Source organism: Dryas octopetala, chromosome 5, assembly GCF_963921425.1.
Source record: "Dryas octopetala chromosome 5, drDryOcto1.1, whole genome shotgun sequence".
Taxonomy (NCBI): domain Eukaryota; kingdom Viridiplantae; phylum Streptophyta; class Magnoliopsida; order Rosales; family Rosaceae; genus Dryas; species Dryas octopetala.
This window is the reverse complement of record NC_141370.1, coordinates 19743602-19765651: the sequence shown is the minus strand read 5'-3', so window position 1 is coordinate 19765651 and position 22050 is coordinate 19743602. Positions and strand designations below refer to the sequence as shown.

The window sequence follows — 22050 nt, the reverse complement described above, 5'->3', positions numbered from 1 at the left end:
TGACCTATTAAGGCCTACACGAGTCGTTTTGTGTCGATCTGAACCATTCATTTTTTACATCTCCTTTAATAGGTCATCCTTGCAAAAAATTAGCCAAATCGGAAATCATTTGCCTATCTAACTTTGATCAAATAAATGGACGAAACAAATATTTTCGATGAAACCGTCCATTTGTTTTATCAAAGTTAAATAGGCAAATGTTTTCCGATTTGACTAATTTTTTGCAAGGAGGATCTATCAATGAAGATGATCCTTTCCAACGGTTTGGATCGACACAAAACGACTCGTGTGGGCCCCAACAAGGTCATACCTCAACATAAATAAGTTGAAGTATACCTCAATAGAAGGAGTCTGTATTGATCATATATATATATATATGAATTCGATCTTATACATATGTTTATATATCCAGTTATATATGTCTCATGGTGTATTCGTCTGTCCGACCATCCGTGGTGATCGACCAATGTAGATTATGTCTTTTATGTATCGATCAACACATGTTCATCGTTTAGTTAAAGAGAATTCAAACCTTAATTAAGATAAATGTGTATTTTCTATCTAAAACAAATATATAGTATGTTTGACGAGTTCGGATCTTCTACGTACTTGTAGTCCTAATTAAAATTATGTTTAATGCTCAAAATTAGGTTGTTTTAGGCTCCATATTTAATTGTACGTTTTCCAATATATATTCTAAATATTACAAATATCTCTCAACTTCTAATAATGGAGAGATTTTTTTATATAACCGATATACCATTACGTGGTGTAACAAGTATATGTGCTATACTATGGGTGAATGTTATTAATATTATACTCTAAGAGAGATAAACATGCCGTCCAACAATACCCTTATAAGTTGGATTGGTTACACCACGTGGCGGTGTATCAATTACACAAAAAAAAAATTCTCCTAACAATGATGTTTTGTTCCACAAAAAAAAAAAAATAATGATGTTACACGCATTAGTCATAATTAAGCTTAATATATAGTACACAAAAAATATAAGTATGGATCATATTTTACACTCGACCTAGAACAAACTATTATTTTAGGTTATATATATTGTTGCAGTAACAAGTAATGTGTTTAAATTGGTTTTTCTTTTGGCCAGATTCATGTGGTTAATTAAATTGAAATTCTTATATTTGGTACGTATCTTATGATTACCCATTGACATTAGGAAAATGATCGAGCTTGTTCAAGAAGAACTAATCCAACTTTTACTTTACCCTATATTAATTGATTATATTATATAGTCCTTATTCCTCGATTAGTAATTAATTAAAACTGTTACTCTCTTTGTTGTTTTCTAATCATGGAGCATATAGTACATGAGCTACTTAATTATAGTGTAAGAGATTCAAACTTTGTGATCAATATTGCATTTGAAGAGATATATTTGGTCACATCGATCATGCAATCATATATATATATTGGACCAGGGAAGATCAAGCTCTAGTACTAATTAATGGTTAAGATCTTGCATGATCTTAATTAGGTCAAGATTCTTGCTAGGTTTGTTGGTGATGAATAGTATATGTAGTATGATTAACAAAACTAAGCACACTAATTAATATCAATGATGATGGTCACAACATATATTAGTATTGATGGCCAAGATTGTCTCAGAGTTTATTGGGAAATCATATATATGATGATAATATTATTTGTTGCCGACAAAGAAAAACATGAAATTTCAATTCCAATGTCTTACAGAGTTTTCTTATGAACAACTTCAGACCATTATACCAGTCATATATATATTCTAAACTTTACGTGTTAGCCCCATTTCGTACAAATTTACAAAAGCGCGCTCTAATCAATTAATCCATAAATTAGAATCTTAATAAGATAATGTTGTCTACTTTTGTATGCAGTTTAAAGCTAGCAGCTTAGCAGTAATGGTCCGACCTCACAAGTACGCACTGTGAATAATGGAAAAGCCTAATTAACCACGGCATTCCAGCCGCCTAATTAAAAATGAGCCAAGAAATTCCAATTACATACTTGTAAGAAAGCCATTTGATACATTTATGTGCATATATATAGCTATATATATATATATTGTATATATAGTTAACTTTGTATTATCTTATTACCGTTAATTCTAGAGTGTTCCTCCTACATTGAATTACTATCGATAGCTAATAACCCCGCTTCAACAAGTCTTGGGTTCCTGAAGTTAATTGCTCCCAGAATATGAATCTCTATCTCCCTTAGTTTTGCCAAAAACAAATTCACATGGAAAGCAAAAACAGAAAGTGATAAAGAGTAAAACAACTTGTGTAATTGTAGATGCCTTTGTTCAAACGTCATTCTAAGCTGTCCCAAAAGCAAGCTACTTTAATAAGGCGCGCAATTGGGATATAGCTGTCTTATAATTAAACTCCTGTATATGGTAATTAATTAATTGCAAACAAATTGATTAAGTAAGTACTTAATCCTCTCACTGGGTAAATACCATTTCAACAATAATAAATTATTAATTGTGTCTCCAAGCCCTGTTTGTACTGAATTACAAAATTGCCCCCACACACAAAATGGAGCACTATGTATAATTAATGCAGCCAAAGCATGCAAGCTTGTTATCATAATACGTAATAGAGTTCTTTTGCCATCAAAAGATACGATGGGGGTAAAAGGGTAATTACAATAAAAAACATGCAGATCGTCGCGTACTGCTAAAATAACAAACTTCATTCCCTTCTATCAAATCTCTAGAAATGGCTTCAACACAGCCACATAACCGGTACAATATGATCTGGATGCAAAGAGAAAATTTTGTCTTAATTTCTTCTTTTTTGTCTTTTTTGGAAAAAAAACAAAAAGAAAATGAAAAAAGAGTGATAATTGTATGTGTACTTTTTTTAGATTGGTACATTAGGGTTCGTTGTGAATATGTGGCCAAAAATATAGAATTAGGCGGTTTCCTGCAAGCCAGGATTAGCAAGCACATTGCTAATTTTGCAACGACCCAACAGACTGATGGCGTTTGTTTGAGTTATAAAGAGAGATGGAGAGGAAAAGCAGGGAGGCAGAAGACGCAATACAAAATAAAGCGAGCAATTAAGCACCATTGAAGAAACCTTCATTCTTCAATGGCTGCTTTGCAAGGAAAGGTTCTCGCTCTTCTCCTCCCACTCCTCTTCCTCTCTGGGACCAATGGCCAGTTCTTCGGAGCTGGACAATTCCCACGTTTGCCATTCTTCGACAGCCCTTTCTTCCATAACCCTTTCAGTGAAAACACTCACTCCATCTTCCAAGCCGAAAATGCTCGCCATCCCATAGATCCTGAACAGGCTCAGGCGGCTCAGACGTTCGAAGCTACTAGAGACCGCCAGTCGGCTGCGGGTACTGCAGACACTCTCTACGGACGGTCGGCTGCGGCTGCAAATGCTAAGCCGGCTGCGGGTACAATCGCTCAGCCTGTGAAACCTGACGGCGGGGGTGCCAATGACGGTGGTGCAGCCGCACAGTCGCCGGACTTCCCAACCAAATTCACCGGCGCGTGGGAGGTTGTGAATAAGGACGCCGGTGTGTCATGCATGCATATTAATCTGCTCCCCAACAACAAGATCATAATGTATGATGCCTCGGCTTTCCACATATCCAATATCAAATTGCCCGGAGAATGCATTCCCTTCAAGGATGACAAAGGCAAAGTGCAACAGGATTGTTGGGCTCATGCAGTTGAATATGATGCGAACACAAATGCAGTCAGGCCACTCAAGGTAATACATCCATTTATTTGATTTATTTATTTCGATGATATGGGCCGGCAAAGCTCGATCGATCTGACAAGCTAGCTAGATTGGTGATCACAGATTGTTACAGACGGATGGTGCTCATCAGGAGGGCTCACGGCTGATGGTAGGTTCATCAGCACCGGTGGTTGGATTGAAGGAACTAGAAGTGTTCGATACTTCGATGGATGCGACAAATGTGACTTTAAGGATGTCCCAAAAGTATTGGCGGAACCAAGATGGTACGTACGTACGTAGGTCGATATATATATGATCGAATAGCTCCGAACCAAGGAAAGAGAAATTATATATGATCGAATAGCTTAATTCGAAAGCAGTAATCAAGGTTTTAATAATTAATTTTGTTGTGCGTGATAGGTATGCAACTCAGATAACCCTAGCCGACGGTAGGTTCATTTTGATCGGTGGTCGAAAGTCGTACAGCTACGAGTACGTGCCCCAGGAAGGACAAGTGAACCAGCAAGCCATCTTCTTCCCACTCCTGGACGAAACCACCGACTTGGACGAAAACAACCTCTACCCTTTTGCCCACCTCTCCACCGACGGGAACGTGTTCATCCTGGCCAACAGCCGCTCCGTCCTGCTCGACCCTAAAGCCAACAAAGTCATCCGCGAGTACCCCGTGTTGCCGGGTGGTGCCAGAAACTACCCGGCATCAGGCATGTCGGCGCTGCTCCCAATAGAGCTCAGCGCCGACAAGAACCCTGCACTCATCCCCGCGGAGGTCATAGTTTGCGGTGGCGCCAAGCCCGAGGCTTATGGTCTGGCAGCCAAACAGCAGTTCCTGCCGGCCTTGCAAGACTGCGGCAGGCTTATGATTACAGATCCGAAACCGCAGTGGATAACGGAAGACATGCCCTCACGGCGTGTGATGGGGGATATGTTGATCCTCCCCACTGGAGACCTCTTGCTCATCAACGGTGCCCAACAAGGTACTTCGGCCTGGGATTTCGCAGAGGAACCCAATTTCACTCCAGTGCTCTACACTCCCCAAAACAAACCGAACGCCCGGTTCAAGAATCTTGCCCCGACCAACATTGCAAGAATGTACCATTCCACCTCGGCCGTGCTTCCTAACGGCAAAATTATTGTAGCAGGCAGCAACACCAACGCCGGCTACCAATTCAACAAGAAGTACCCGACTGAGCTCCGGGTCGAGCACTTCACCCCTCCTTACTTGGACCCGGAGTTGGCGGCCCATAGGCCCGCGATCGTGCTCGAAACCTCCGACAACAAACTGCAGTACGGGAAGCGCTTCGCCGTCCAGTTCAAGCTGGCCGACAAAGTCACCATGGCCGACATCAAGGTCACCATGTACGCCCCGCCTTTCACCACCCACGGCTACTCCATGAACCAGAGGTTGCTCATCTTGGGGAAGACTGACTTGGCACAAGCTGCCGACGGCGTTTACAAACTCACTGTGCTGGCGCCGCCGTCGAGTGCTCTGGCTCCGGTGGGGTACTACCTCATCTTTGTAGTTCACCGTGGGGTCCCCAGCGTGGGAGAGTGGGTGCACATTAAGTAAATAAGACCTACCAGCTGCAGCTCGTTCGATCAGTCAATCCACCAGATGCATTCATTATTTATATATCATTGGAGATTCGTATCCCAGGATGAAGAGGAATATGCGGGACCCAAAATCATTTTTATCTAAACATGCATTAGTTTTTGTACAACATTCTTTCATATATTGTTATTAAACCATTAATTCAATGGTATTTTTTCCTATAATGTTGTACAAGTTTTAATTTCCAATCTCTAGCTCCAAATAAAACAAAGTATATATTAACCAAAAAAACATCCTCAATCGCGTTTAGATATCACTAATTTTACTATATGATGAAAAAATAAATAATTGTTAAGTAAAAAATATAGTGACACATAGGAGTAGTAGGCTAGCCACTTAACCATCTGGGTTGCTTGCAACGTTATGGGATTGTTAACAATACTGAATACGTACCATATGTAATTGGTATCAAGTCGATCTAATGTTCTTTACTTCTTCTTTTTTCTCCACCGAAAAGGATAATTCAGAGTAAAACAGTAAATACCTGCTTATTGAACTATATGAACATACCCCCTTGGAAGAGCGCTATGCAGTTGAGAATTGGCAAAATGAGAAGTCATCGCAGGCCATAAATTCACAGCTGGACAGCCCGACAACTTAATTGCAACATTAGTCCCAAGAACTTTCTCCTAATCCTACCCACACCACGTCCCAGCTAAGCCACAATTTTACGCCTTAATACCCCTATTCTCTCGTTCTGCATGTACTCACTCTTAGCACCCCAGGTGATATACGTGCTCTTTGGAAATTTTGCATCAACTAGATTCTGATGAAACACAATGATCGATGCACACTCTGGTGCCGCAATCCAAGGCAACGGCGAAGATCTTCAACTCGTGCTGGATCAAATTTCAGGTTAGAACTACTAATTATTCTTTTTTGTTATGGTGATCCAAGCGTATACAGGCATAACTTTTCAAACCAAAGCAAATAAATAAGCTAGAAAACAGAGATCATCCGCATCATGAAGGTTTTGCAGGATAAAAGTTGTCAAATAAATATTCATTATGCTGCACACTAGATTTGTAACTTATCTGTACATTTAAATATAAACATCGTTGAATTGTCTGTAAAACGCATAAAAGGTCAGTTTTTTTTCCCTCTAACCAGACTACAATACTGCCTTTGCTTTGCAGGATCTGCTGTTCAATCAAAGAGAGCTTTCTTATTTGGAAGCATTGAGAAGCTCATTAATTAAGTTGGTACCTGGGAATTCTGCAGGGACAGTAACAGCCTACTACGTAAGTTACTAACTTTAGCAAGATAAAAAGATTCATAAAACACCAAGTTTGTGTCTCAGATTTATCATTCTCAATTAAGCTAGGCTCTTCCCCAAGGTGATAATGTAGAAATGTGGATAACAAGTTATTTCCAGGCCGGGGAAGGCAAAGACACTCACTTTCACATACTTTTTAACTGGACTGCAAATTCGCACTCCTTCCATTGATGATTATTATGAGTCAATGAAGTCCCAATTCTTAGGACCTAAAGAATAACATGTGCTAATTGTCCATATACTCAAATTTTGCAGCTATCGTCTACTGGAAAAAACACATGATGAGATCGATTTTGAATTCTTAGGGAACATTTCTGGACAACCCTATCTTGTCCAAACAAACCTCTACGCAGATGGAAGTGGAAACAAAGAGCAGCAATTTAACCTTTGGTTTGACTGACCCAACCGCTGATTTTCACAGCTACGCCATGCATTGGAAACCCAATGCAATTGTGTAAGTTAACTTAAGCGGCACATACACAAATTCACACACATGGACACACGGATACATACTGCTCTTTCTAAACTGAAAATCTTTTCCCTAATGGAGGTTCATTCTTTTTCAATCATCCCAGAAATCCAATTTTAAGAGTGATAGACTCACTACCACAACAATTCTATCTCATGTCACAGTATATATTCTACTAGTGCCATAAGTCATGGAACCAAACAATTCCTAAACTTTCACTTCTATGGATTTAGGTGGTTTTCAGAAACTATGAGAACGAGGGAATCGCTTACCCTAACAATCAAGGGATGAGGGTTTACTCCACCCTATGGAATGCTGATAACGGGGCAACTAGAGGTGGGCTAGTCAAGATAGATTGGAACAGTGCACCCTCCATAGCTAGATTCCAGCACTTCAGGGAAAGGGCCTGCAAGTGGAATGGAGAGATAAGCATTGGTCAATGCGCCGCCACTTCCCCGGAAAACTGGTGGACCTTCCCTATATACAGCCAGTTGAGCAATGCTCAGTTGGGCCAGATGAATTGGGTCAGAGATAACTTCATGATCTATGACTACTGCAACGATACTAGCTACACGATTCAATGGACAGATAGCTCCTGAATGTTTCAAACCGCAATTCGGATTTGGGGCTAAGAATAAATCAAGCTATTGAAAGAGACCCAAATGGAGTTTACACAGGATTAATGATTCTGCAGCCTTAATTAGTTTTCTTACTTCCAGTTCACAACTGAAAAATTAATTTTCTTGTGGTTTCCTGTGTTTCAACTTTTCGATTTTGTTTAAAACTTCAGAGACAAAAAGAAGTATAAAGCAAATGACTTTCCTCTTGACTTTCCCTTCTTTTCTCATCAGCCAAACACTCAAACAAAACAAGCTAGCACATAAAATTTATACAAACAGAATGCATTCATTCACATCCACCCAACAAAAAAAAACCTTAAAAACCCAATTACGTGATACAAAGCCAAATGCCCAAAACAATCAAAGCCGTACCAAACAAAGCGAAGCCGAGGTGGGTCTGCTCCCCCAAGAGCAAGCCAAACACGGCAGTGGCAGCAAACGTCGTCGCATTGGTGACGGGCACGGCCAGCGAGATTGGGGTGTGGCTGAGAATGGCGAAGAAAGTAGCGGAGGCCGAGAGGTTGACGAAGAAGGGGATGGTGTACTGCCAAATTGAGAGGAGCTTGAGCCAGCTCTTGAGGGAAGTGAGAAGCTTGTGGTGAGTAGTTGGGCTGGCCTGGGCCTGGGCCGAGGAGGAGGATTTTAGGGCTTCGTCCCACAGCAGAGCTCCACAGCGCATTAGGGCGTTGGTGGCGCCCCAAACTAGGCCCACTGCGATCATCTTCTCAATGTCTCCGATCATTGGGCTTGATCTGATCTCCCTCTCTCTCTCTGTGCGTCTGCTCTGTGCTGCGACTTGACTTGGATGGTGCCGATGAACATAATGTAAAATTAAACGGAGCGAAACGACTGCGTTATGGACAATTATTTTTTTGCTATTACGTGCAAATGAGAGTTATTGACTTATTGGTGGCAGTTTTAACGATGGCTTTAATCAACTAGAATATTAGAGAGGTAAAACAATCATAATAACATCATTTAAATCTTTAAATCTTTTACCTCATTTTAGCTATAATAAGAGTATCTCTAGTCCTTCTTTAACTTTTTCTCCAAATTTAAAATAAAATAAAGCTACAACAATTCTTTAAAATCTCCCCAAATCAAGTCAAATAGATGAGACTCCTCAAATTCTCCTCAAACCTTCAATAGTCAGATTTTAAACTACAAACTCCAAAAGAAAAAAAAATTAAGAAAACTTTCAATTTTAACATTGGAGAGCCTTTTCCAAATTGAGAAAAAGAGTCAACGGTAAACAGGCCTGCCAACAATAGCAACAGGTGTGGGTTGCTGCCTAGTTCAAGTCGGGTCTGTGTTGGTATTCAATCATTGAAGTATTTTATATTCTTACTTGATTTTTTTATAAAAAAAAAAAAAGGGGGTCATCAAAACAAAATTTCTCATAAACTTTTTATATGTGTATTTAGTCTCTCGACATGCAGTCATGCAGACTCATGCGCGTATTAATTAGCTTTTTTTTTTTTTTATTTCTTAAACATATAACCAAACACTCTAGCAACCCCACTCCCACCCAGCCAACACAGCAATAGCCCCACCACCTCCCATCCTCACCGTGGAAGCTACAACATCGGCCACCTTCACCCTCGGTGTCGGCGTCTGTCCCTTTGTTCATTTATAAAGACATTTCATCAAAGATGATCATATTTAACATAAACAAAACCAAGTATCTCAAATCAATTTTGGAAAAACAAACAAAAAACAAAAATTTAAATTTAAATTTTTGGAGTTACTAAATTGGGTGGTATACAAAGTTACCAAATTTATTGTCATCCCGTGCGTGTAATGTCTTCTTTCTTGATCTTATGAGTTTTTTAGCCAATTGCCAACCATGTTATTCAAATCATAATTTTATTATAAAAAAAAAAAAAAAAAAAAACCAAAAATGTCACTGTTACTTGTAGAGTTGTTGTGCACACCTTTTGAATCTTGCGAACAAGAGGGAGTTTGGGGGATCGTATAGCGCTCTATTCATTGATACTTTTGGGGTTTTCTTTTTCTTTTTCTTTAATCTCTTGGGTGTGCTTTAGCATGTCTTCATCACATTTGGGATTTCTAAAAATTCTACTTGAGAGAATAGAGGTATTCGGGTTGGGGTAGTGGTCATAGTGCTATTGTGAAAGGAAGTTGAAAATTGCTAGCAACTGTCGACAGAGTGCAACGTTGTGATAAAAAAGAGTTCTTATTTTTTTTTTAATTTTCACATGTGTCTTTTACTGTTTTACCCTTTTTATATTAGATTATCTTTAATAACTCCTCTATCAATAAATATAGACAGAAATTCTCTCACAAGACATCTGTTATTTAATTAAAGAACGGGTGTATATGTTTTATGATTTTTTTTTCACCATTTAATCTCAAATTTAGCATAATTTAATTATATAGAATATAAATCATCAATTAAAACCTATTTCTTAATTTTAATTTTCATAATTTTGAATTCTCTTTTTTCGATTAGAATTTAAGTTTTAACTTTCAAATATTCTAAAATTTAAGAATTAAAACTTAAAATATAATCTCTAATAATAATTCTATACTCTAAAATATAGAATTATATACCTTAATATATTGAACTTTGTAAAAAATAACAAAATGTCATTGAAATTCTCACGAACGTCATCCATACAGAATTTGTATATATATAAATATAGATAATTATAACAACTCCCAGTCCCAGCCCCTACGTGATGCTTTAGAGAGATAAAAAACACTTACGTGATGGTTGAAGAAATCGATATCTTTCGAGCATTCCCAACCCAAAACCAATCAAATCCAGACACTTCATTTCAAATCCCTCGAGGGTAGAATTGTAAACCAAATTGGCAAATCACCTATTATTGCAAGTTGTGGGCACCGATTTTGATGTGACCAAATATGGGTGGAACTAAACAAGACGGCGACGGCGCTAAAAGATGGATCACCTGCAAACACTTTTTCTAGCTGTTCTCTAAAACCCTTGCTTTAAGGTATTGTACGTACCCAATAATTCTTATATGTAGCCTCCAATCACCTAAAAGGTACAACCAAGACAAGAACATGTTTCGAACTAAAAGCTACAGTGACTGTAGAGGAACAAACCCTGCTCGGGAGAAAATCGCGCTAATCACATCCCCACCAGGCCCCCACTGTTCTATTTACCAAATTGACCCCAACACATTTGGCCATAAGAAAGCGAATTGTCAATATTATCCTTCACAAAATAAGCAATCCCCATCTCTCTCTATCCATCACGACACAGATCCCCAAGTAGTCAACAAGTCAACGGCCTCCACCAACCCTAAAGTTCCAAAACTACCCCTCTAATTCTCTCTTTATCCACTGTGAACCTATCTATCTGGCTCTTGTTGCCGAGCCTTTTCGCCTGTGTGTGGCTTCAGTTTCTCAGCTCCAAACAAATGAAAAAAAATTATTTAAAAAATTAAAATTTTCCTCAATTTATAGGATTTCCGACTCGGATCGAAAATCCGATACCCGTATGTGAATTGAGAGACCCGATCCGTCGAATTCGGGCATGGAGCGGGTCGTCGGCGGCAAGTACAAGCTCGGCCGCAAGATCGGCAGCGGATCGTTCGGTGAAATCTTCCTAGGTGAGTGTTGTGGTTATAATCGGAGCCCTTGATCATAGAAACAGTGATTGATCTTTGTGATTTTTGAATTTCATTTGCAGCTACTCACGTCGATACGTTCGAGATCGTCGCTGTTAAGATTGTAAGCTGCTAATTCTCATCTTAATGTTGTTTATTTGAATGTCAGTTTTATTTGTGTATGTAATTCAGTATATGTTCAATTATCAGCAATTTGAAGTTTCATTGCTATTGAAGCTGTGTGAACTCCTACTTAGCTAAGAATGATGTTCTTAGTTGATTGACTAGTTTGGTTAGCTAATTACATTGATTTTGATTTTGGGTTGGTGCAGGAGAACAGTAAAACGAAGCATCCCCAATTGCTTTATGAGGCCAAAGTATACTATATTCTTCAAGGAGGAAGTATGCACTACTTATATATATATATTTGTATATGGAATATGTTTACGTATATAATATTGGGTTATATTAATTTAATTATTTGTAACTTTTGTAGGTGGAATTCCGACCACAAAATGGTCGGGCATAGACGGCGAGGACAATGTGCTTGTTCTTGATTTGCTGGGACCAAGTCTTGAGGATTTGTTTGTGTATTGTGGGAGAAAGTTTTCACTCAAGACTGTCTTAATGTTAGCTGATCAAATGGTAACCATGGTTTCTTGTGACCAGATTTTTGAACAACCCTTTTTTTCTTTCTTAATTATAATGATTTTCATGTTTACAATTTATCTTCTTTATGTCGTGGTTTCTTTTGATTTTTTAAAATCAAGATTGCAAGGATAGAGCTTGTGCACTCGAAAGGTTTTCTGCATAGAGACATAAAACCTGATAACTTCCTCATGGGTCTAGGTCGAAAAGCAAATCAGGTGATGCTTCTGGCTTGTTTTTTTTTCTAACATACGTACCTTAATGGTTCTTTCAACTTTTTTTTTTCTTGGTTTTGTATTGCCATAAATCTCCTGTTTGCATTTGATTTGTCAGGTTTACATAATTGATTTTGGACTTGCAAAAAGATATCGGGACTCCACAACTCATCGGCACATCCCTTACAGAGAGAATAAAAACTTAACAGGAACTGCACGTTATGCAAGCTGCAATACTCATCTTGGAATTGGTAAGCTAGATAATGTTAAGCCTAATAAATTTGATGAAATAAATACTCATTCGCCTTATTGGTGTCTTTTTCTTAGAGCAAAGCCGGAGGGATGATTTGGAGTCCCTTGGATATGTTCTTCTGTATTTTCTTAGAGGAAGGTACGTAATTTGTCTCCACCTCTTTATCTTTGCTCAACTACTCAGGACAGCATTTTTCTCTAGTGGGGTAGTAGTTGTGGCATGATGCTCAAAATACATATATGTCATCAAGCAATACATCAGAATATCAGATAGCTTCTAATTCATATTAAGGAATTGAGGAATTGGGACAGTAGGACCTAATAATGCATGATTCATGCCATCTTATGTTTTGCCTTCTTTTCCCCTAATGATTATTTTTTCTGTTTATAGCCTTCCGTGGCAGGGTTTGAAAGCTGCCACAAAAAAGCAAAAATATGACAAAATTTGTGAGAAAAAATTATCAACCCCTATTGAGGTGCGTGTCAACCACTTATGTGCACTTTGAAAGTTCTATAAGGTGTCAACTGGTCTGACTGCTGTTTTCTAAAGGTTCTATGCAAATCTCACCCAGTGGAGTTTGCATCATATTTCCATTACTGCCACTCACTGACATTTGATCAGCGGCCTGATTATGGATTCTTGAAACGTCTGTTCCGTGATTTGTTTCTTCGTGAAGGTAGTGGTGTTCAAACTATTTCTCTTTCATTTATTTTTTCACCTATATTAAAGAAATTTCTTCACATCGCATGGGTCCTCTCTCTTGGCTTGTAATAAATGTGATTGCATATGTTTGATCTCCCATTTAACTGAAAGTCCAATATGATAACGTATATATATTACATAAAGTATGTATTTCATATGCTTCTCTGAACATTTAGACCTATACTTTGATGTTAATTTTATTTTCTGGATGTTTTTCGGCAAATGGCAGGATATGAATTTGATTACATATTTGATTGGACCATCATCAAGTACCAGCAGTCACAAAAGAATAGAACTCAGTCTCAGTTATCCGTAAGTGTCATTGCTGCTTAGTCTGTTTTTTTTTTTTTTTTCTTTTATTGGCATCACACTTTCAAGATTGGGTTACTATCGTGCTTCTAATTTTAATATCCATGTATTACAGCCAGTTCCCGGAGGAAGCAGCAGCCATGCTATGCCAGTGAATGTAGATAGTCATCAAGGTTAGATCTTGCTGATGGACTTTGCATACTTCAAGTAACTGACTTCTCTAGTTTGAGGCTATTAGCCTTTGAGGGTTAGATGTGAATAAGATGAGTGATAATTTGAGAGCAGATACTGATTCTCTTTTTGTCACAAATATTTGTTGCTTTACAGAGATTACATTTTCTTGTTAATTATTTAAGTGGCAGGAGGTGTTAGTGCTCCTTATCCAGCTGAGGTTACAAATCGAATTAGATCAAGCAATACCACTGGACCTGGTGTTCGGATGCAGTTTAAACCACCAATGGGCAGGAATTTAAATCATGATAATCCTCTTGAAAAGAATGTTAGTCATATTACTTTTGGATAATTACTTAGATAAAAGTTAATTCTCTGTTGTGTAACTGTAATTATGAATTGTCATTGCTCTTGTACTACATTGTTTTATAGGTTGCAAATGAAGCATACACGCCGTCTACTTCATTTTCTGGCACCTCAAGAAGGAATCCCGCTAAACCACTTTTGCCCACTGAAGCTGCAAACACTGGTCATGGACATGGAAATAAAGTAGGTCCATCGAGTAGCTGGATTCAATCACTGCAGCGCATCTCTTCAGCCAAGTGATCTACATGGTAATTCATCTGGTTCATACTTGTGTCATTTATTTGGTTGAATGCTTTCTTGGTTGCAGTTAGCACTATTGCTGACTGAGTGCTCTGTACTGTGTTTTAGTGACAGATCTGCTCTAGAAGATTCTAGCAGTACATCTTTGAAGCAGATGTGTGGTGATTTAATGGTTCAAACCTGCAACGTATCTGTTCAGGAAGGTTTTAGTGATGCATCTTTGGAGACATTGAATTGGTTCCTTGGTGGGTGCAAGCTTGCATTGTTTTTCCTTAAGGTGACTAAAAATGTGTTGGTTGTTACAAAATACAGAATACCCAAAGCTTGGATTCTGTGCTGTACATATATCTCATAAGTGACATAGCAATCAATCCTGTATCTAAGTTTTTCTTGTAGCATGAATGATGTGTGATGCTATTTTTTCCCCATTCTTGTTGTTAGATAATAAGTTGTCTCCATGTCATTTAATGGTTGTTGACAGTGTTTCCTTATTGGCTTATTCCTAAAAGTTGCTGTTGTAATCTTAAATCTATACGTTTTGAATGAAGTGTCATAGCCCGATTGGCTTTTTTAAAACTGTTTTCTGCGTTAAAAGTCCGAGAAAGGGACAAGTGGTGAGAAATCATGTTTGGATGAAGTTTTCCACCTTAGTTTTTATCAAGTTGAAAACTGAGTTAAAGGAACTGAAAATTTCTTTTTGACATCTTCACATGTTTTCGGCTACATTTTAAAAACTTATCTGAGAAGTTGAAAAAACACAGAGAACAAGCAAGAGGTGTTGTTATATCACTTATGATATAAAAAGGGCTGTTGGCTGTTATGAAGACAACTTTCCCAAATTATTGCAGTACCTATTCCTCTCTTAGATCTCCATCAGCAGGTATGCATCTGATTCATTGTCTCATTGTCTCATTGTCTCTCCCTCTCTCTCTCTCTCTCTCTCTCTCACACACACACACACACACACACAGAGTTAATCAAGTAATCTATCTGAGTTATACACACAAACACAGGTATTCTCTACTAAGGTCCTTAGATAAAGACTTCTGTTTCAACCTCCAGATCATCAAGTCATTATTTATTATCAATGTCCATATGAGAGCATTGAGAAGCATTTCACCCATTATGCCATCTTAATCGTTCATATTTGATCTAACAGTTGAGAATCAAGTCATTATTTATTAGAAATGCATTATTAGTTATTTCTGGGCCAATGGCATCTCATGTACCCAGTTCCCTTTGAACATAACTCAGGAGTGGCTATGCTAACTATTACCGTGTTCCTACCAGGAGCATGCTCAAGGGGAAATTCGAGGCTGGTGTTCTGAACACGGACTCCAGGTTGGTTGCCAGATTGATCTAACCCCTGAACTTTGACGTATGGTTGTCGGTTGTCACCATCTGGGAGCCGAAGCCCTGGGATATTCCTAACTTATCAGTAATTGGAAGAGATAGAGTTTGAGAGAGAGAGGCTTTATTCTTTACTTTGAGCGCCGAGGCCCTTTAACCTGCATTTATGTCATATTTCTTATCCAGAGTTGATGAAAATGAATTGGATGTGGGATGGATACTTGTTGTGGCAGATTTATCTGTGTAATGTTGTTTTCAACCTATTTTTCAATGTCATCTCAATAAAGGATAAAAGAAAGAAAGAATCTAGCAGATCTGGGATTTGTAAAACAGTAATCGTTTAATTGTTGTTTGTTAATTTCAGGCCCGTTGACAAAAGGGATTGCATATATGCTGATGTTGGTGGTGCAGCTTTCAAATTCACGTGGAGGAACATATTACATATGCAATGTTGTTGGGAGGTGTTTAGTCAGACTGGTGCGTATGGGTTGGTTGTGTGTACCATTTGCTCATTTGTGATGGGTTTTCTGGTTGTGTGGTTGTGTTCTGACAAAGGGTTTAAAGATCACCCTTAACCAAGCTAGGTCCTGACCCCATAAAAAAAATTATAAAAAAAAAAAAAAAAAAAAAAAAAAAAAGAGACCAACCCAGGTTGGGCATAACTAGCAAAACCTAGCAAGTTCTCTGCATGATCAAGCATTAGTAATCAACAAAGTTTTTTTACTTGAATGAAGGCAGCCATTCAAAAATAGAAGATTAAATTGATGGGAATTTCCAAAAGATTAAACGACATGGGAGCAATTCAATTATAGTATCTATAAGAGATCTCATACCCACCTATCAATTTCATAAGAAAAAGGGATTTGTGTAGAGTGCATCAAAACTTGCACTGAAGAGTGAAGAGGAGGGAATGGGCTCATAATCATTTATCATTCAAGCAGAGAATGCTCTTTAAATCTTTAAGAACACTCACAACTGCAGCCAACACAACCCCAGGTTCTGAATTGTCAACTCCAACCAACTTAGCCAATAGCTCAAGCTTCTTTCTCACCCCTTCATTGTACAACAAACCATCAATGCATTGCTCACCTTCCAGCACACCATCATCATCATCATCATCTTCATCTTCAGCAACTTCCACTTGTTGATAACACGAGGATCCAGCATCAGACATCACCTCAGTGTCTCCACGCAATGACTTCATAAGAGAGTTGGTTCTCACAGGGCCAAAGTTGCAAGATAGGGTTTCTGTTTTTGAGAAGATATCTGTTGTGGAATGTTTAGAATGGTTGAAGATAATATAATGTTGTTTACCATCAGACCAGGTCTTTGGCTCCTCTAATGTGTTTCTTGCATCCATTACTTGTTAGGTGTGAGAAAAGAAGAAATTGGTTTTTTAAAACAAATGCTCAAGTCATTTGGTCCTTTTTTTATAAAGCCACAATTTTTGCTTCAGAACGTTACACAGTGAGGTTAAAGATAGTAACTTGGCCAGTAGGTGGTGGAAATGAAACGGCTAGAGGAAGCAATTATAATAGTGGGAATTAAATATGAGCCATGCTCGCTGATTTCAAATGGGTTAACGTTTCCTTTATAATTCATGCATGACATAAATTGAATTTTGATTTTCTGTCAATCAATCGGTTTAGACAAAATGGCCCAAGGTCATGACATACAAGATGGCATTTCTGCTATGGTCCAAGGTAAACATAAGATTTTAAACTACACAAGTACCAGGGTCCTTCCCATCCCATTTTGACAAAAACCAAACCCACCATTATCATCTTATCAAACAAAATGAACAAGTTTTTTCTGCAAACTTGAATCACATGCTTGTTTTCCTCTGTTTAGTGACTTAATCACATCTGTCGGAAGAGGACCACAAACCTCTCACTCATTGCAAGATTGTATGTAAAGAGTAGCAGGGGATAACTCACACTTCAAAAATTTGGCTATTGCTTTATAATTTTATATATACAGTATTTGGGGCAAATACAAGATTGAGACAGGACATGTTCCATCTCTTTGCCTGTAAAATTTTACATCGACCCAACCTAAAAATTGTGCATCACAAAACACATGAATAATATTATAACATTGACATAATCTAAAGGTTCCCATCCAGTCAATGCTTTCAGATGTTAAGAGATGTACATATATAGTGTAGCGGAGTTGCTAATCCCATGGTTCATACACCAAGAGCACACCTCCGGAGCTACATTGTCTCTGTTAAGCCTCGTGAGAACACATTAACCACAGTTTTTAAGATCAACAACCAACCCTACTCCAAGAATTGCATTACTAGGTGAGTCATTTGTGGAACACTAAAATTGGTCTGTTGAATCCAGTTTTGCTGCCTGACAAGCTGGAAGTAATGTCCTCCACTTCTCTAAACCCAATCTGTAATTATGTTAAATATCAGATATTCCAAGATATTGACCAATATTTAAAGCAAAATAATGCCCTAATTATTACTGCTCTATTCTGAATTTGAACTACATCAAGAATGTAACTTACCTTATCCAGAAGTAAGTCTTGAAAACATTCTGGATAGAAGATAATATTTCTATAGTTGGTTTTAGTTGTCTGCACAATAGGACCATAAAAAAATGATTTCCAATCAAGCGATAAAATATCAAGTCATAAAGTAATTACCAGAAAAAACAATTCTTATGCTATCCAGCAATTCATATCACTTACATGTAGACCCAGGGTAAGACTCATGAGAAGATCCCAAATAACAAACTGAAACATTGTTGAAGTTTCCAAAGTATGCTTCCAATGCTCACAAACATCTAGACTGACCTGACACTCTATAAGAGCTATACTACAGCTTGGTACAAAATAGCTTCTTGAAAGACCCAGGGATCTCCATCCACACCAAAAAAAAAAAAAAAAAAAAGACCCAGGGAACTATACTCTTTGATTATTACAGTAAAGAAAGAGCAATATTTGTTATATACCAAAAGAAATGATTTTCGGACTTGTTACTTGATTAAGAAATGATCCAATAGGTATGAACTCAGAACTGCAAAAAAAAACAAATGGAAATTACCTCAGAAACTTTATAATTCTTTTCATACGACTTCCAAGGTTGAGGTTCCAAAACAAGTATGCCACCCTGCTCATGAGAAGATAAATTCATCATATATTATCCAAAGGCCATCATTTAACTAGGAAATGCTATAAATCAAAATTGTCTTTAACAAAATCCATCATTAGTTGATGGCCGAAGGGAAAAGATGAACGAAAAGAAAAGGCATGGTAGAGAAATAGATATAACAATCACCGGACGAAGTAGTCTCCAAATCTTTGAAAACAATGTAAGTAACCCATCATCACCCCAGTTCAGATGAATCCATTTTGTCACGCTCAAACTGTATTTCAGGAGACAAATAAATTTCACAATCAAGCAACACAATATGGCTAAGCAACATTGAAGTAGCAAATGAGAGCTTGTAATTGCATATGAAAAGCATGCATCAAGATGCAATTTTTTTCATAATATTATTGACAGATAACGATTGCTATTTTGAGCCGGGAAAAGTCACATTCACTAGTGTTAAATAATTGTAGGAAGACAAAAAAACCCAGGGTAATGAAAATGGCTTTCTTAAAGATTTGTAAAGCCAGTGTAGATTCCACCAATGGTCTCAAAATAGGTTCTCTGTTTTTAGAGTGCTACGCTTTGATGGTCTATGGATAAAAAAACCTGGTTCCAGAAGTATGCTCTTATTTGGTAGTCCTATTGAGTTACTAGAAAGTTCCAGTCAAAAATTTCTGGTAAGTAGTTTTAGTCAAGATTTGGGGAAAGATAGCCATCCCATTTTTTATTACATATGAAGTCAAATGCCTACACATCACAGGAAGTTCCCACATCCTATTTCTTTTCCTTAATAAAACGAAAAATAAACATATTATATTAGATTAACCTAGAAAAAAGGAGGAGCTTACCAAAGAATGGTATCATAATGCTTCTTTGGTGGATCCTGACTATTAACAAAATCTTCGTTCCGGAAAGAGACTATGTCTAACAAATCGTTCTCTTTCTCCTCAGAAGAACAATTCCTTGGGATCTCCTTTGTTTCTTTATTTGATGAACCTTCAATACTGCGCTCTGAACCATTTGTAGTCTGTGAAATCTCCAATTTGGAAGCCTTTCCAGGCATCTTTCCAGCTTTCTCCATTTTCAAAATTTTTCTGAGGTGCCAGTATGCATCCTGAATTCGATCTGGCAAGACAACAAAATAACACCATCAGTGACTACACCAAAACCCCGAAGCTTATCAGTTTCAACCATCAACTTAACAATGAAATCTTCAACACATCAACATTCAACCTGTCTGCTGCTTACAGAACTAAAAGCAATACTAACAATGAGATCTTTAACCCAATTAGGTTGACATTAAAGAACATTAACTAGGATTTGGGCTAATTTGTTAAGGAATAGAGTTGAAGCTGAGTCTGATCACACCCCCAACCCACTATTCTATTCAAAAAGGTGTCTAACCAAATCTTTATAAGGTCAAACTATGCCAGATATCACATATAAAAACATACTATCTATGCATGTCAACTGAACCCTGTCCTTCAAGGTTGCAGACACCCACATTACATGCCACACTGCTTAGTCCAACATAAATTTAGTACCTAAAGAATATTGCACTAGCAAACAAAGAAGATTTTGCAGAGGTATGCCTAATGAATAGCATGCATATAGTATGCAAATATGTGTGGATGTTTGTGCACATGTGTGTTTGTGTGCGCACGTAGCATGCATGCATGTGTGCATTAGTATGCATAAGAGATGGTAACAGAATAGTGCATATCCCAAAATCATGCAAAACAAGAGTTTAGAAAATATTACACATTTAGCCCAAGATGCTGACTACATTTAACTTCTATGAACTCTCACAAACAGATATTAAGAGCATGATCAGAATCTTACTGGGATCAATGTCAACTCCAAGAATGCTCTGGCAGAAGAATTTTTTGGCTGTAGATAAGTACGTACAACTGTTAATATCACTGTGAGAATAAACACATGCTAGAACCACACACATAAAGAAAGTGAATCCCCACACAACTAAAAAAGGCCTAACTGGATAAAATCAAGAAATCCACTACATTTCCTTCGATTCAAACTATCAACTTATACTCATATATGCATTAATACTTCCATTGCTTATTTTAAATGAGAAATAACTACCTATTTGAATAGTTATGATCCCAGAATTGCAGCCAATGTCAAGACAATCCTTGCCTTCGAACCATTCCTTCTTGAAAACCTTCAATCTAGGATCTTCCTCTAAGTCTTGGTCAATCTAAAATATCATATATAGGCAATAAGACTTCACATTATTCAAGATTTACATAAATAACAAAATCACAAACCGAAGAAATTCCCAAAATTAGTACTGAGATGATTCACAAACTGAAGTAATACCCAAACTCATCATCGAACTGTTATTTTTTAAGTTTATCCGCTCAAATACTTCAAATTGGGTATTGTAATCATGAATCAGGGATGAGATTTAGTCATTTAGGCTATTTTTCGGGAAAATAAACTCCAAATAATAACCATAAACTCAATCCAGCCATTCAGAAGCTTGCATATTTAAAATCAAAATACGAGTGCCCCAGAAACTTCGAATTAGCCCTTGTTTCAATCAAAATTGACCAAAACACCTAAATGGGTACCGGTAAACTCAATCAAACACCAGTCCCACTTCAATATCTACTTGAAACAACTAAAAAAAAATCAAATTTTTAGTCTTCCTGACTTGCCTAAGCTTTCTGGGCAACCAAGAGGAGCAATAGGAATATTCAAAAAACAAATGTAAAAGCAAAAGCGGTGGGTAGAGGATTAGTTACACGATAGCCGTAGTAGTTCCTGTAGTTGCCGTAAGGACAAATATCTTTGCGTTTTTTATTTCTGCGCTGCCCATGTTGTTGTTGGCTTTTCTCTTCCCCCTTCTTCTCTTTCTCTGTGCTGCACATGGCCAAAGATGAAATCTTTTACTATTTCTTAGAAGACGCTCAGTAAGGTTTCAGAGCACTGCTTCAACAATACTTTAATCTTTAGACCAGAGACAGAGAGAGAGACAGAGACAGAGAGAGAGAATGAACAGTTCAAATGGTTTTATAGTTTTATGTAATGGTTTAGGGTTTAATATGAACCGTTTTGAAGCCTCCGTATGATGTTTAGGGTTTAATGTTAGACACGAGCAACCTTGTCTTATAGGAAATATATAATTTTTTTTTCAAGACAAATATGTGCTCTTTAATATTTCTTTATAACTATGTATCAATTATAATACTATAATTTCAGTTAATTGATCACACTGTCACTTGAAATTATGGTTAGGCAAAACAATTTTTTGTTAGCGTGTAACTGGAAAGTTTCTTTTCCTTCTTTCCATAGGTGTGGGAGATAAATGCTCTAGTTACTCCTATTGAGTCTGAGGTAAACAAATTTTCTTTTTTCTATTTTA

General features: G+C 37.6%; 5 protein-coding genes across 11 annotated transcripts; 3 read left to right on the top strand and 2 right to left on the bottom strand.

Moving 5' to 3' along the window:
* Positions 1-3489: 3489 nt before the first annotated feature.
* On the top strand, positions 3490-5296 carry LOC147285419 (glyoxal oxidase-related protein). Its single transcript, XM_086245467.1, has 3 exons — positions 3490-3738; positions 3832-3992; positions 4129-5296. The coding sequence occupies exons 1-3, from the start codon at positions 3553-3555 to the stop codon at positions 5294-5296; spliced, it is 1515 nt and encodes a 504-aa protein (XP_086101593.1). The 5' UTR covers positions 3490-3552.
* An 821-nt stretch (positions 5297-6117) lies between these two features.
* Positions 6118-7764, top strand: XTH26 (xyloglucan endotransglucosylase/hydrolase 26). The gene is given in 8 exon segments (XM_086245795.1): positions 6118-6193; positions 6475-6524; positions 6526-6579; positions 6870-6884; positions 6886-7011; positions 7013-7066; positions 7317-7655; positions 7657-7764. Coding segments are annotated over 8 exon segments (792 nt in total). The 3' UTR covers positions 7735-7764.
* Positions 7765-7891: 127 nt separating this feature from the next.
* LOC147285417 (uncharacterized) lies at positions 7892-8537 on the bottom strand. Its single transcript, XM_086245471.1, has one exon. It carries the CDS (start codon positions 8443-8445, stop codon positions 8032-8034), a length of 414 nt encoding a protein of 137 aa, XP_086101597.1. The 5' UTR covers positions 8446-8537; the 3' UTR covers positions 7892-8031.
* A 2527-nt stretch (positions 8538-11064) lies between these two features.
* Positions 11065-16875, top strand: LOC147285416 (casein kinase 1-like protein 3). Of its 7 annotated transcripts, none has more exons than XR_015122262.1 (16): positions 11065-11305; positions 11386-11426; positions 11635-11704; positions 11799-11947; positions 12073-12168; positions 12284-12416; positions 12493-12556; positions 12809-12893; positions 12968-13094; positions 13350-13432; positions 13545-13602; positions 13786-13928; positions 14033-14214; positions 14315-14483; positions 15497-15547; positions 15921-16875. XR_015122262.1 is itself a non-coding variant. In XM_086242954.1 (14 exons), the coding sequence occupies exons 1-13, from the start codon at positions 11230-11232 to the stop codon at positions 14204-14206; spliced, it is 1293 nt and encodes a 430-aa protein (XP_086099080.1). In that variant the 5' UTR covers positions 11065-11229; the 3' UTR covers positions 14207-14214; positions 14315-14782. The 7 variants fall into 7 exon arrangements, 2 of the variants coding, with proteins under 2 accessions (XP_086099080.1, XP_086099079.1); XR_015122261.1 differs by lacking the exon at positions 15921-16875 and adding an exon at positions 14968-15086 and having other exon boundaries at positions 15497-15788; XR_015122263.1 differs by lacking the exon at positions 15497-15547.
* A 621-nt stretch (positions 16876-17496) lies between these two features.
* LOC147285415 (S-adenosyl-L-methionine-dependent methyltransferases superfamily protein) lies at positions 17497-21734 on the bottom strand. Its single transcript, XM_086244673.1, has 8 exons — positions 21431-21734; positions 20766-20880; positions 20505-20552; positions 19511-19787; positions 18846-18933; positions 18612-18677; positions 18074-18142; positions 17497-17956 (listed from the first exon to the last, which is right to left on the bottom strand). Exons 1-8 carry the CDS (start codon positions 21554-21556, stop codon positions 17867-17869), a joined length of 879 nt encoding a protein of 292 aa, XP_086100799.1. The 5' UTR covers positions 21557-21734; the 3' UTR covers positions 17497-17866.
* Positions 21735-22050: the final 316 nt, after the last annotated feature.

Coding starts and splice junctions, on each gene's coding strand:
- LOC147285419 (XM_086245467.1), top strand. CDS start 3,553: ATGCATATTAATCTGCTCCCCAACAACAAGATCATAATGTATGATGCC. Junction 3,739..3,831: donor ATGCAGTCAGGCCACTCAAG/GTAATACATCCA, acceptor TGGTGATCACAG/ATTGTTACAGACGGATGGTG. Junction 3,993..4,128: donor GTATTGGCGGAACCAAGATG/GTACGTACGTAC, acceptor TGTGCGTGATAG/GTATGCAACTCAGATAACCC.
- LOC147285417 (XM_086245471.1), bottom strand. CDS start 8,445: ATGATCGGAGACATTGAGAAGATGATCGCAGTGGGCCTAGTTTGGGGC.
- LOC147285416 (XM_086242953.1), top strand. CDS start 11,230: ATGGAGCGGGTCGTCGGCGGCAAGTACAAGCTCGGCCGCAAGATCGGC. Junction 11,948..12,072: donor TAATGTTAGCTGATCAAATG/GTAACCATGGTT, acceptor TTTAAAATCAAG/ATTGCAAGGATAGAGCTTGT. Junction 12,894..12,967: donor AATTATCAACCCCTATTGAG/GTGCGTGTCAAC, acceptor TGTTTTCTAAAG/GTTCTATGCAAATCTCACCC.
- LOC147285415 (XM_086244673.1), bottom strand. CDS start 21,556: ATGTGCAGCACAGAGAAAGAGAAGAAGGGGGAAGAGAAAAGCCAACAA. Junction 19,788..20,504: donor TGGAGTTGACATTGATCCCA/GTAAGATTCTGA, acceptor TTGTCTTGCCAG/ATCGAATTCAGGATGCATAC. Junction 18,143..18,611: donor AGAATTATAAAGTTTCTGAG/GTAATTTCCATT, acceptor CCTATTGTGCAG/ACAACTAAAACCAACTATAG.